This window comes from Leuciscus leuciscus (genome assembly GCF_965113295.1).
Source record: "Leuciscus leuciscus genome assembly, chromosome: 6".
Taxonomy (NCBI): Eukaryota; Metazoa; Chordata; class Actinopteri; order Cypriniformes; family Leuciscidae; genus Leuciscus; species Leuciscus leuciscus.
Genome location: NC_138730.1, coordinates 8,296,342 through 8,310,216, shown reverse-complemented (window position 1 = coordinate 8,310,216; position 13,875 = coordinate 8,296,342). Strand labels below are relative to the sequence as shown.

The 13,875-nt window shown below is 43.2% G+C and overlaps 1 protein-coding gene across 1 annotated transcript; it reads right to left on the bottom strand.

Moving 5' to 3' along the window:
* Positions 1-4,777: 4,777 nt before the first annotated feature.
* On the bottom strand, positions 4,778-7,058 carry LOC309500738 (extracellular superoxide dismutase [Cu-Zn]-like). The gene is made up of 2 exons (XM_082172451.1): positions 6,696-7,058; positions 4,778-5,499 (listed from the first exon to the last, which is right to left on the bottom strand). The coding sequence occupies exon 2, from the start codon at positions 5,482-5,484 to the stop codon at positions 4,846-4,848; it is 639 nt and encodes a 212-aa protein (XP_082028577.1). The 5' UTR covers positions 5,485-5,499; positions 6,696-7,058; the 3' UTR covers positions 4,778-4,845.
* Between the last annotated feature and the right edge of the window lie 6,817 nt (positions 7,059-13,875).

Below are 13,875 nucleotides of genomic sequence, written 5' to 3'. Positions count from 1 at the left end.
GCAAGTGCTGAATTAATACTCACACATACCCCTTTTCCACCAGCATGAGCCGGGTGCCAGTTCAGAGCCAGAGCCAGTCCGGAGTTGGTTCGACTGACGAGCTCTCTAAGATCCGGTTTGCCTTTCCACAAGGCCAAAGAGCCACCAGAGAGGCAGATCTTACGTCACTGTATACATCTCATGTTGCCCAGCAACGCTAGCGTGGCAGCGCCAAACACAAACACACCAGGCTTGTTCGAGATGGTTCGGCTTCTCGCAGACCGATCGGCTCATGACATCAAAGCACTGCGAAAGCGATCCAAAAGCTCAAGGAGTCGTATGCTCTCCAAACACTCCCGCAGCTCCGATCGGTCCGTGCCGCTCCGATGCATCTCGAACAAGCCTTCCATCAACAATGGAGGTCGTTGCGTTACTATTGATGCTCATGGCTTTGCGAACCTACATCGGCATCCAAACACGGCGAATCCAACGTGTTCGTGCAGCTCGCCGTAACTTGCATAGACGGAGATTACAATCAAGCTGCTATTAGCTCGATGAGCTGCTATTTGAAAAATGGCGGTGACAAGTTTCTGTTCGTCTTGTTGGTCACGGTAACCCCGCCCCCAGCCCCTGACGCAAGCGGTTCATACTTCTAGACCAGCAATGTTTTGGTGCTACTTAAGTACCACTTTTCCTGGTTCAGAGCTGGTGCTTTGGGTGTCGAAAAACAAAGAACCGATTTGAAACTAGGCTCTAGCTCCGAACCAGCACCAGCACTGCCTTGGTGGAAAAGGGTTAACAAGTCAGTTTATTTGGCGAATTAAACTTGTGAGGTAACGCAGCGCTGTTTCACTTGGTCTACACTATCACACTAAACTGCATTTGAGTGTGTTGAAAGTTATAATGTTATTCTATGTGTTTGTTTGTCTGTATGAGACTAGCAGTAAGCTAGATGAACATTAGAATAACATACTGATCATATTCTAACATTTCATCATGTTGAGCTATATAACATTGATTACTTTTATGTACATTTGCTCACCTGTCTAATAAAGTGCATGCAAGACGTCTCTGTCAAGTCGAAGTTTGTCACGGACGTGGAGCTCTCGGCATCTCGAAAACACCACGCCGATATTGATCCTCGTTTTAGTTCTCCTTTTGTCCCAAAGTCTGCTTGCCATGGTCCATAATGCATACGTCAATTTCGGGCCAATCGGACCTTTCTGTCCACCTTTCACGAAGCACATGGTCCAATTAATGCAGGCCCTCTCGCACACATAGACAGACATATGGTCAAAGTGAACCAAAGGGAGGAGAATTTCGCACTGCAAAAAGACACACTTGGAACCGATCTAGAACCCTGCGATCCGGGATCTAGAACCGGGGGCCCCTCGACTACCAGGGTGGCGAATTTGGAGGCGCTGCGACCTTTCGACCCCTGTGTTTCCGCCCTCCCACGTGCAACTTATTCAGTTCAAACTTCACAGGCGCTTCCAGGTCAAGGGGGTCTTTTTCCGGCCAAACGAGCGGACGGGGACACGGAACTCTAGAACCCGTCCCCGGGGCCCGTGACGAGACGCATGTGTCAATTTCGGGCCGATCGGGCCTTTCCATCAAGTCGTTTTGCTGAAACACATACTTAGAACCGATCTAGAACCACCAAATCCAGGATCTAGAACCGGGGGCCCCTGGACTACCACCGTGTCGAATTTGGGGTCGCTGCGACCTTTCGACCCCTTTTGGCCCCTGTTTGTTTGACGTCCCACCTGCAACTTATTCCATAGGGCTGTTGGTGGCCAATTAGCGCGAAAAAAGGTCAGAGGGACACGGAACTCTGGACACCGTCCCAGGGGCCCGTGACGGGACGTATGTGTCAATTTCGGGGCAATCGGACCACTCTGAACCTCGTTCGGCCCCTGGAGGTGCTAGGGGCCCGAAACTTCATAGAAAGCTGCCTCACACGGCCCCCAAAAACATACAGAGAGGGGAACGTCTACACAAAAAAACACTTGGTGGTTAGGGGTCAAAATAGGCACTTCGTGGACTATGAGGAAGACTATGGTGAAGTTTAGGTGGTCAGGGGGCATCATAGGCACTTTGTGGCAATGAAGAAGAGGATAGGTGGTTAGTGGTCAAAATAGGCACTTCGTGGTACTGAGGAAGACTATGGTGAAGTTTAGGTGGTCAGGGGACCCCATAGGCACTTCGTGGCTATGGAGAAGAGGATAGGTGGTTAGGGGTCAAAATAGGCACTTCGTGGACAACGAGGAAGACTATGGTGAAGTTTAGGTGGTCAGGGGACCCCATAGGCACTTCGTGGCTATGAAGAAGAGGATAGGTGGTTAGGGGTCAAAATAGGCACTTCGTGGACAACGAGGAGGACTATGGTGAAGAGTAGGTGGTCAGGGGACCCCATAGGAACTTCGTGGCAATGAAGAAGAGGATAGGTGGTTAGGCGTCAAAATAGGTGCTTCGTGGCACTGAGGAGGACTATGGTGAAGAGTAGGTAGTTGGCGGACCCCAAAAGCACTTGGTGGACCTCCCCGTAGTGCACTGGCACCCCCAGAGGCGTCCACACAGGGCCTATGGTAATTTATGGTAATTTTGGCCACTTTATATGCGATTTTACAAAACGTCCACGTCACCATTAGGTTAAGCAGCTCGTGTCGTCCATTTCGAGCACGCGGACCTCCGAGTGCCTAGGCCGACAATGGCAACTTAAATGAATGGGAAAATTCCCACGAACAGCCTAGTTTCCCTTACTAGAGGTATTTCGGATTTCATGGAAGGAGAGCTCGATTGCATACAGAGAGGCCTTAAAAGCTGCTAGATCTGCTTATTTTTCAACCCTATTAGAAGAAAATAAACATAATCCAGGTATTTATTTGAAACGGTGGCTAAACTAACGAAAAAGAAAGCTTCAAGCCCAGAAGTTTCCAAGCAACACAGCAGTAATGACTTTATGAACTTCTTCACTTATAAGAGTGATAATATCAGGGACAAAATTATAACTATGCAATCGTCTACTACAGTATCGAATCAGGCAGTGCATTGTAGTCTCCCTGAGGAAAAATTTGATTCATTTATTGCTATAGGAGAGGAAGAATTTTGCAAACTCGTTAATTCATCTAAATCGACAACACGTATGTTAGACCCTATTCCGACTAAGCTACGGGGAGAGATGCTCCCAGAGGTCATAGATCCTCTTCTTAATATCATTAATTTGTCTTTGTCTCTAGGATACGTACCAAAAACGGTTGCCCTGCACGCTTAATAAACAAACTACAGCTAGTTCAAAACGCAGCAGCTCGAGTTCTTACCGGCGACGACTCGACGCCGGCGATATGTTATGCCCTAAATTAATGCATGATTAACTAACTGTATTTTTCTATGTAAATTTTTTTGAAATACACTTTCTGTAAAGCTGCTTTGAGACAATATGTATTGTGAAAAGCGCTATACAAATAAATTTGAATTGAATTGAATTGAATTACCAGAACCAGGAAGTATGACCATATTAGCCCGGTTCTGTCAACACTGCATTGGCTGCCTATTAAACATCGTACATAGTGCAAAGCACTAAATGGTTTAGCTCCGCAGTACTTGAGCGAGCTCTTAACGCATTATAGTCCTTCACGTCTATTGCGATCTCAAAATTCCGGCCAGTTAATAATACCTAGAATATCAAAATCGACTGCTGGCGGTAGATCCTTTTCCTATTTAGCACCAAAACTTTGGAACAGTCTTCCTAACATTGTCCGGGAAGCAGACACACACACTCTGTCAGTTCAAAGCTAGATTAAAGACACATCTTTTTGACCTAGCATTCACATAATATATTATAGACTTCTATAATTCAATGTTAGGCTGCATAGATTTGGTCAGCCGGAACCGGGAACACTTCCCATAAATCCTGATCTACTCGTTACATCATAAGAAGAATGGCATCTACGCTAATTTTAGTGTCTTTGTTTATCCCGAGGTTTTCCCACAGCCTGCCGGATCCAGGCCGTATCCAGATCTGACGAAGGACCTTCGCCTGGACCCGATGACAACGCAGTGCTGAAGTGCCAACTTTACCACTCTACAGTTAAAGCGTTGGCGAGAAATTCATTTTGCGTACCTACCCCGAAGTGCTAAAATAAAATACTGTATCAAAATGTATAAAGGAAAGACCAGTACTTTATTTAGGCTTGGTTTGTAGGGAATTCCAAACCTGCGCACATATATTGAAACGCACATAACTATAGAACCAATTCTTAATGCGCATGTGAACGCCATCAGCGTTTCTCACAGGTTCTCGTTTATAGTCTGTGTAGAGAGAATGGTGTCGTCTTGGCGGCCCCTAATTTTATAACAAATGATCGTTGCTACGGAAGCGAATCAATCGAAACTAACTTTAGCTGGAAAATAACTTTATTAAGAACCACTATAAAGCCAAAACAATCTGTTACCTTAAATTATACGTTTTATCATATTTAATAAAATCTTATGTCAGAGGTTATGTCTACCTTCAACAATAAGGGTGTCCTCCCCTGAGATGTAGCCACACCCTCCAGTGTCATATTGCATCAACCAAAACCATTTGATCATTTAAAGAAATAGTGGATCTTTAAAGGCCATTGTCATGCTCTTAAAGTGTTAACCCATTGAGCACAGTAAATCAAACTAAACGGCCCACTTTACCTGCATTCACCCTACATTTATTTTTAAGAGTGCATTTACTATTGGAAGCTATGGCCAAAAAGCCTCTGAAAAGACCAAGAGAAAAAACAAAACAAAAACAAACATGGGAATGTTCATTTTATGAAATATACTTTAATGTAGGACACATACAAAGAATACACAAGGAAAATCATGATTATCCTATTTGAATCTACCTCCACATTTTTCCTTGGGGGGCACTTCAGTCTTCTGCCACAGACTTGGAGTAGTAATACCAATCACACCCAAAGCAATTATCTGTCCAGCACTCTCCTCATCTGAATCCATTCCCGGATCATCCTCCTTCTCATGAACCACCACCGCACGTCCCAGAATGGAATAAGGCCCAAAGAGCTTGGCGTCTGGAAGCGTCAGGGACTGCCTTATAACTCCTTGCTTGGAAGCAAAGTTGCCCAGGTCTCCAGGAGGGTGGTCAACGCCGTTTGGATTGTAATGAGGACCAACAGTGATGCTGCCTTGACTCAGGTCTCCATACCGATGGACGTGCATGGCACGCTCTTGATGATCGTTGGCAGGCAAACCACGGAGGTTGATTTTCACTTCTAAATCTCCATTGGGGAAGAGCTGCTTGAAGAGGATTTGCCCAAAGATCTTTGGCTGGTTACGTGGCAAATTGGGGCTGGGAGTTACTTCACAAGTGGCATAGATTGTGTTGTCGAACTCCACGACTTCCGGCTGTGGAGCTTCGGCAGGCAAACAAACTGGATCTTTGGAGAACTCTCCTCCTTGTATATGCAGCACCAGCAATATCAGAGGGAATATTAGGATGATTTTCTCCATGTTGATCTTTAAAGCCTACAATGAAGAGTGGATTCAGTGAAATCATGCCGTTTGGTTTAAGAATGTAATATTTTTTGATAAAAGGTCAATGCTTTGTTGCAGGGAGCTTTGAGAATGGAAGTTGCATTAGGTAAAATAGCACAACCAGATTAGTTTGCAACGGAAAACCATATCCCAGACAGCAACATAGTGTCGGCCCACATCTGGGCCGTGTGTAATCCATGTGTACCAGATGTGGGCTGGATCTGGGCCGACACCATGTTGCTGTCTGGAAAACTCTATAATTTTTGCATTGCTATGTACCCTTGTGAAAAAAAAAGCACTTATTGGCATTGGATGTGTACCTGTAGTATCTTGAAAATACAATAATAATAATAATAAAAAACCCTGTAGGTCCACTTGCAGATAATAACATTGATGAATTATAAAAAGCCACTAAAGTGTCACACCTGCCAGCCAAAGTGCTTATGATATATACACACAAACATGAACAAACCAATGACATACAGGTGGATGTAATGCAGGCAAAGGTTTATGGAAATGGAAAAGGTCTAGGGAGAAGTGCCCTCTGGTGGCTATCATAGCGCTTCTGCTGGCAGGAGAGACATTAAGTACATGTACACAAAAAAAAGAAGAAAAAAAAAGTAATGTCAAACTAAGAGTTTTACTTTAAAAGTACATTATGTTTTTAAGTAGACTTGCTATTCAATATTAAATATAAAGTTCATGTTTCATTGCATGTATATTTTTAAATGCATTACATAAGATGAAATATAAATTGTATTAAAATATATTTTAGTTGACCATAAATGCACAGTAAATATCAGTACATTCAGCAGTGCACTTTAACCATATTTCAAAGACAATACAAGTAATTATGAAATGGATTACAAATAAAGATGTACTTCAGTCAAACAAAGGACTGCTTAATATACATTTAAAATATGCATAAACATGCAATTAAGTCTGAAAACTACATTACATTCTTGCACTTAAGTATATATTTTTTTATAGGTTTAATTTCAATAATATGCACTCTTCTTTAAAGCATGCTAAAGTGTACTTCTTCACAAGGACAGGTAAAATAAAAGACAATATCTATACTTTTGCTTTAACTTTTTTTTTGTTGTAACCTACTAAATCAAGTCAGTTGATGGAGAAAATGGAATGGAGAAAAAAAACACAAGCCTAAAACAGCAAAGGTGCATCACCGTATAGCTGAAAAGTTGTCTTCAATCCGTGTGGAGCCTGAATATTGCAGTCACAAAAATACTACAACACTTAATCTGTGTGCAGTCCTGACCTGGGGTTGAGAGAATGTTCCTTTGCAATCACACTTTTGGCTGCTCTTTTAGGAACTCATGTTGAGCTACAAGTTAACCATGATAGTCTGTTAGTCACTAATTAAGTTCACCTGTGTTTCATTTAGCTCCCTTTGTTTGCCTGTTTATATATAGCACTCAGTTTATTCAGTTCTTTGTCTTGCATTGCACAATGTGTTCTCCAGTGTAGATTATGTCCATTGTTTTGTGTTTATTAAAAGAAGTACTGCCATAGATTCCTCTTCTCTTCATTTGTTGGCTCATTTGTGACTCATTAATTCTTAGTGTACAATTCCACTTGACGTTCATGCTTGACACCACTTCTTATAGCAGATATTCATCTCACATAAGTGAATAGCAGACAGTTCTTCTTTTTCAAGAAACCATTTCTACAGACTCTGATGTACCAAGCCTGACAATTACACATGCAATTGGACTGTTATTTAATTGTCTTTGAAGGCAGAAGTAAACATTTCTAAGGGAATGATTCTTCTATGGCATCGATGTTAAAATCGATTGATTGAATGCAGGTAAGGTGGGACACTTTTTGTTAAACGTGTCATTTAGATTCAGTACCTAGATGTTTATTTCTTTTTACTACTTTTGTTAACTTTAAGGTCCGACTTTAATATTTCATTTTGAATAGAGTTGATATGTGTTATTTGCAAGGTATATACCAATAAACATTTTGAGATCATGCACTCCAGACAAATTTCTTTTCAGGTAATGTGACCCATCCCTAATTTATCAAAAATGATCCTGGATCTTAAAAACACATGATTTATTAACACATCAGACAAACATATTCCACCGCATATTTAACAGACCCAAAAGCACATAGATAGACTGCTTTACAAATGAGGTCAGTAAAAAGCTGGTTATTTGCTAAGAAGCTGCTCCTGAAAAAAGGATCGGTACCAACTATTCGTGTTCCTGCTGCACCTCCAGAAGAACTGAAGTGAGTGTAACGTTTTATTAACCTTTATATTAATCTTTATATTAATCTTTGCAAATCGCTTGCACGCTTCACGATGAATGCGGCTATTTTTACACTCAGGGTACATTACGCCATGTTTTCTATGTATGACGTCCTCAATATAATTCATAATCCCATGTTTATAATGAACAACGCGTTATGGTTATTGTGTTACAAACGGTGTACGCACAGAACAGAGGGGCGGGGTACGTGAGCAAAGCTCATTATCATTTAAAGACCCATGCACTTAAACGGCGTGCTGAAAACAGAGCTGTTTTTGACCAGGTAAAATTAGTGTTTTCTTACAATACTAATGAGAATTTTTAATTAAAGTATATTACAAACTTTTAATTTAGACCCTAAAGAATCATATTAGCTTGTACAAAAATGACATTATATGACCCCTTTAATGAACTCTACAACATATTACAAATGGAACTACAACACATGCAACAACAAATAGGCTAACAAAAATTCAATAAGAGGAAAATTTAAAATGGTAACCATATTGTAAAACTTTTTTTCTGTCTGTTGCACACTGTAAATTAACTTAAATTGTGTCCATATTTTAAAGCGTTATATTCTGCATCTACATTTTAATAATAATAATAATTCGTTACATTTATATAGCGCTTTTCTGGGTACTCAAAGCGCTTTACATGGAAGGGGGAATATCCTCAACCACCACCAATGTGCGGCAGCCATATAGCGCCAGAACGCCCACCACACACCAGCTTAATGGTGGAGAGGAGACAGTGATGAAGCCAATCAGTGTATGGGGATGATTAGGAGGCCATGATGGACAGAGGCCAAGGGGCAAATTTGGCCAAGATGCCGGGGTTACACCCCTACTCTTTTTCGAAGGACATCCTGGGATTTTAAAGAGAGTCAGGACCTCGGTTTAACGTCTCATTGGAAGGATGGTGCTCTTTGACAGTATAGTGTCCCGATCACTACACTGGGGCGTTAGGTCCCACATAGACCAAGGGTGAGCACCCCCTGCTGGCCTCACGAACACCTCTTCCAGCAGCAACCTGGTTTTCTCAGGAGGTCTCCCATCCAGGTACTAACCAGGCTTGCTAACCTCTTACAATAAAAAAGGTGTAGGTTGATGACGCATAAGCGGAATTATGGAACTTGTCGTCATGCCGAAGGATCTAATAATGTTTATGGATGAGTGAATACATTGATGTTTTTAACATGACTGTGGTATGAAGCAGGTCGCGATTGCTAATGAGAGACAGATATCAGCGCCACATGCGAGTCCCGCAGATATAAAGGAATAAGGACATTTCCTTCTACCGATCTACCCGCAAGTGCTGAATTAATACTCACACATACCCCTTTTCCACCAGCATGAGCCGGGTGCCAGTTCAGAGCCAGAGCCAGTCCGGAGTTGGTTCGACTGACGAGCTCTCTAAGATCCGGTTTGCCTTTCCACAAGGCCAAAGAGCCACCAGAGAGGCAGATCTTACGTCACTGTATACATCTCATGTTGCCCAGCAACGCTAGCGTGGCAGCGCCAAACACAAACACACCAGGCTTGTTCGAGATGGTTCGGCTTCTCGCAGACCGATCGGCTCATGACATCAAAGCACTGCGAAAGCGATCCAAAAGCTCAAGGAGTCGTATGCTCTCCAAACACTCCCGCAGCTCCGATCCTTCCGTGCCGCTCCGATGCATCTCGAACAAGCCTTCCATCAACAATGGAGGTCGTTGCGTTACTATTGATGCTCATGGCTTTGCGAACCTACATCGGCATCCAAACACGGCGAATCCAACGTGTTCGTGCAGCTCGCCGTAACTTGCATAGACGGAGATTACAATCAAGCTGCTATTAGCTCGATGAGCTGCTATTTGAAAAATGGCGGTGACAAGTTTCTGTTCGTCTTGTTGGTCACGGTAACCCCGCCCCCAGCCCCTGACGCAAGCGGTTCATACTTCTAGACCAGCAATGTTTTGGTGCTACTTAAGTACCACTTTTCCTGGTTCAGAGCTGGTGCTTTGGGTGTCGAAAAACAAAGAACCGATTTGAAACTAGGCTCTAGCTCCGAACCAGCACCAGCACTGCCTTGGTGGAAAAGGGTTAACAAGTCAGTTTATTTGGCGAATTAAACTTGTGAGGTAACGCAGCGCTGTTTCACTTGGTCTACACTATCACACTAAACTGCATTTGAGTGTGTTGAAAGTTATAATGTTATTCTATGTGTTTGTTTGTCTGTATGAGACTAGCAGTAAGCTAGATGAACATTAGAATAACATACTGATCATATTCTAACATTTCATCATGTTGAGCTATATAACATTGATTACTTTTATGTACATTTGCTCACCTGTCTAATAAAGTGCATGCAAGACGTCTCTGTCAAGTCGAAGTTTGTCACGGACGTGGAGCTCTCTGCATCTCGAAAACACCACGCCGATATTGATCCTCGTTTTAGTTCTCCTTTTGTCCCAAAGTCTGCTTGCCATGGTCCATAATGCATACGTCAATTTCGGGCCAATCGGACCTTTCTGTCCACCTTTCACGAAGCACATGGTCCAATTAATGCAGGCCCTCTCGCACACATAGACAGACATATGGTCAAAGTGAACCAAAGGGAGGAGAATTTCGCACTGCAAAAAGACACACTTGGAACCGATCTAGAACCCTGCGATCCGGGATCTAGAACCGGGGGCCCCTCGACTACCAGGGTGGCGAATTTGGAGGCGCTGCGACCTTTCGACCCCTGTGTTTCCGCCCTCCCACGTGCAACTTATTCAGTTCAAACTTCACAGGCGCTTCCAGGTCAAGGGGGTCTTTTTCCGGCCAAACGAGCGGACGGGGACACGGAACTCTAGAACCCGTCCCCGGGGCCCGTGACGAGACGCATGTGTCAATTTCGGGCCGATCGGGCCTTTCCATCAAGTCGTTTTGCTGAAACACATACTTAGAACCGATCTAGAACCACCAAATCCAGGATCTAGAACCGGGGGCCCCTGGACTACCACCGTGTCGAATTTGGGGTCGCTGCGACCTTTCGACCCCTTTTGGCCCCTGTTTGTTTGACGTCCCACCTGCAACTTATTCCATAGGGCTGTTGGTGGCCAATTAGCGCGAAAAAAGGTCAGAGGGACACGGAACTCTGGACACCGTCCCAGGGGCCCGTGACGGGACGTATGTGTCAATTTCGGGGCAATCGGACCACTCTGAACCTCGTTCGGCCCCTGGAGGTGCTAGGGGCCCGAAACTTCATAGAAAGCTGCCTCACACGGCCCCCAAAAACATACAGAGAGGGGAACGTCTACACAAAAAAACACTTGGTGGTTAGGGGTCAAAATAGGCACTTCGTGGACTATGAGGAAGACTATGGTGAAGTTTAGGTGGTCAGGGGGCATCATAGGCACTTTGTGGCAATGAAGAAGAGGATAGGTGGTTAGTGGTCAAAATAGGCACTTCGTGGTACTGAGGAAGACTATGGTGAAGTTTAGGTGGTCAGGGGACCCCATAGGCACTTCGTGGCAATGGAGAAGAGGATAGGTGGTTAGGGGTCAAAATAGGCACTTCGTGGACAACGAGGAAGACTATGGTGAAGTTTAGGTGGTCAGGGGACCCCATAGGCACTTCGTGGCTATGAAGAAGAGGATAGGTGGTTAGGGGTCAAAATAGGCACTTCGTGGACAACGAGGAGGACTATGGTGAAGAGTAGGTGGTCAGGGGACCCCATAGGAACTTCGTGGCAATGAAGAAGAGGATAGGTGGTTAGGCGTCAAAATAGGTGCTTCGTGGCACTGAGGAGGACTATGGTGAAGAGTAGGTAGTTGGCGGACCCCAAAAGCACTTGGTGGACCTCCCCGTAGTGCACTGGCACCCCCAGAGGCGTCCACACAGGGCCTATGGTAATTTATGGTAATTTTGGCCACTTTATATGCGATTTTACAAAACGTCCACGTCACCATTAGGTTAAGCAGCTCGTGTCGTCCATTTCGAGCACGCGGACCTCCGAGTGCCTAGGCCGACAATGGCAACTTAAATGAATGGGAAAATTCCCACGAACAGCCTAGTTTCCCTTACTAGAGGTATTTCGGATTTCATGGAAGGAGAGCTCGATTGCATACAGAGAGGCCTTAAAAGCTGCTAGATCTGCTTATTTTTCAACCCTATTAGAAGAAAATAAACATAATCCAGGTATTTATTTGAAACGGTGGCTAAACTAACGAAAAAGAAAGCTTCAAGCCCAGAAGTTTCCAAGCAACACAGCAGTAATGACTTTATGAACTTCTTCACTTATAAGAGTGATAATATCAGGGACAAAATTATAACTATGCAATCGTCTACTACAGTATCGAATCAGGCAGTGCATTGTAGTCTCCCTGAGGAAAAATTTGATTCATTTATTGCTATAGGAGAGGAAGAATTTTGCAAACTCGTTAATTCATCTAAATCGACAACACGTATGTTAGACCCTATTCCGACTAAGCTACGTGGAGAGATGCTCCCAGAGGTCATAGATCCTCTTCTTAATATCATTAATTTGTCTTTGTCTCTAGGATACGTACCAAAAACGGTTGCCCTGCACGCTTAATAAACAAACTACAGCTAGTTCAAAACGCAGCAGCTCGAGTTCTTACCGGCGACGACTCGACGCCGGCGATATGTTATGCCCTAAATTAATGCATGATTAACTAACTGTATTTTTCTATGTACATTTTTTTGAAATACACTTTCTGTAAAGCTGCTTTGAGACAATATGTATTGTGAAAAGCGCTATACAAATAAATTTGAATTGAATTGAATTGAATTACCAGAACCAGGAAGTATGACCATATTAGCCCGGTTCTGTCAACACTGCATTGGCTGCCTATTAAACATCGTACATAGTGCAAAGCACTAAATGGTTTAGCTCCGCAGTACTTGAGCGAGCTCTTAACGCATTATAGTCCTTCACGTCTATTGCGATCTCAAAATTCCGGCCAGTTAATAATACCTAGAATATCAAAATCGACTGCTGGCGGTAGATCCTTTTCCTATTTAGCACCAAAACTTTGGAACAGTCTTCCTAACATTGTCCGGGAAGCAGACACACACACTCTGTCAGTTCAAAGCTAGATTAAAGACACATCTTTTTGACCTAGCATTCACATAATACATTATAGACTTCTATAATTCAATGTTAGGCTGCATAGATTTGGTCAGCCGGAACCGGGAACACTTCCCATAAATCCTGATCTACTCGTTACATCATAAGAAGAATGGCATCTACGCTAATTTTAGTGTCTTTGTTTATCCCGAGGTTTTCCCACAGCCTGCCGGATCCAGGCCGTATCCAGATCTGACGAAGGACCTTCGCCTGGACCCGATGACAACGCAGTGCTGAAGTGCCAACTTTACCACTCTACAGTTAAAGCGTTGGCGAGAAATTCATTTTGCGTACCTACCCCGAAGTGCTAAAATAAAATACTGTATCAAAATGTATAAAGGAAAGACCAGTACTTTATTTAGGCTTGGTTTGTAGGGAATTCCAAACCTGCGCACATATATTGAAACGCACATAACTATAGAACCAATTCTTAATGCGCATGTGAACGCCATCAGCGTTTCTCACAGGTTCTCGTTTATAGTCTGTGTAGAGAGAATGGTGTCGTCTTGGCGGCCCCTAATTTAATAACAAATGATCGTTGCTACGGAAGCGAATCAATCGAAACTAACTTTAGCTGGAAAATAACTTTATTAAGAACCACTATAAAGCCAAAACAATCTGTTACCTTAAATTATACGTTTTATCATATTTAATAAAATCTTATGTCAGAGGTTATGTCTACCTTCAACAATAAGGGTGTCCTCCCCTGAGATGTAGCCACACCCTCCAGTGTCATATTGCATCAACCAAAACCATTTGATCATTTAAAGAAATAGTGGATCTTTAATTAAAGGCCATTGTCATGCTCTTAAAGTGTTAACCCATTGAGCACAGTAAATCAAACTAAACGGCCCACTTTACCTGCATTCACCCTACATTTATTTTTAAGAGTGCATTTACTATTGGAAGCTATGGCCAAAAAGCCTCTGAAAAGACCAAGAGAAAAAACAAAACAAAAACAAACATGGGAATG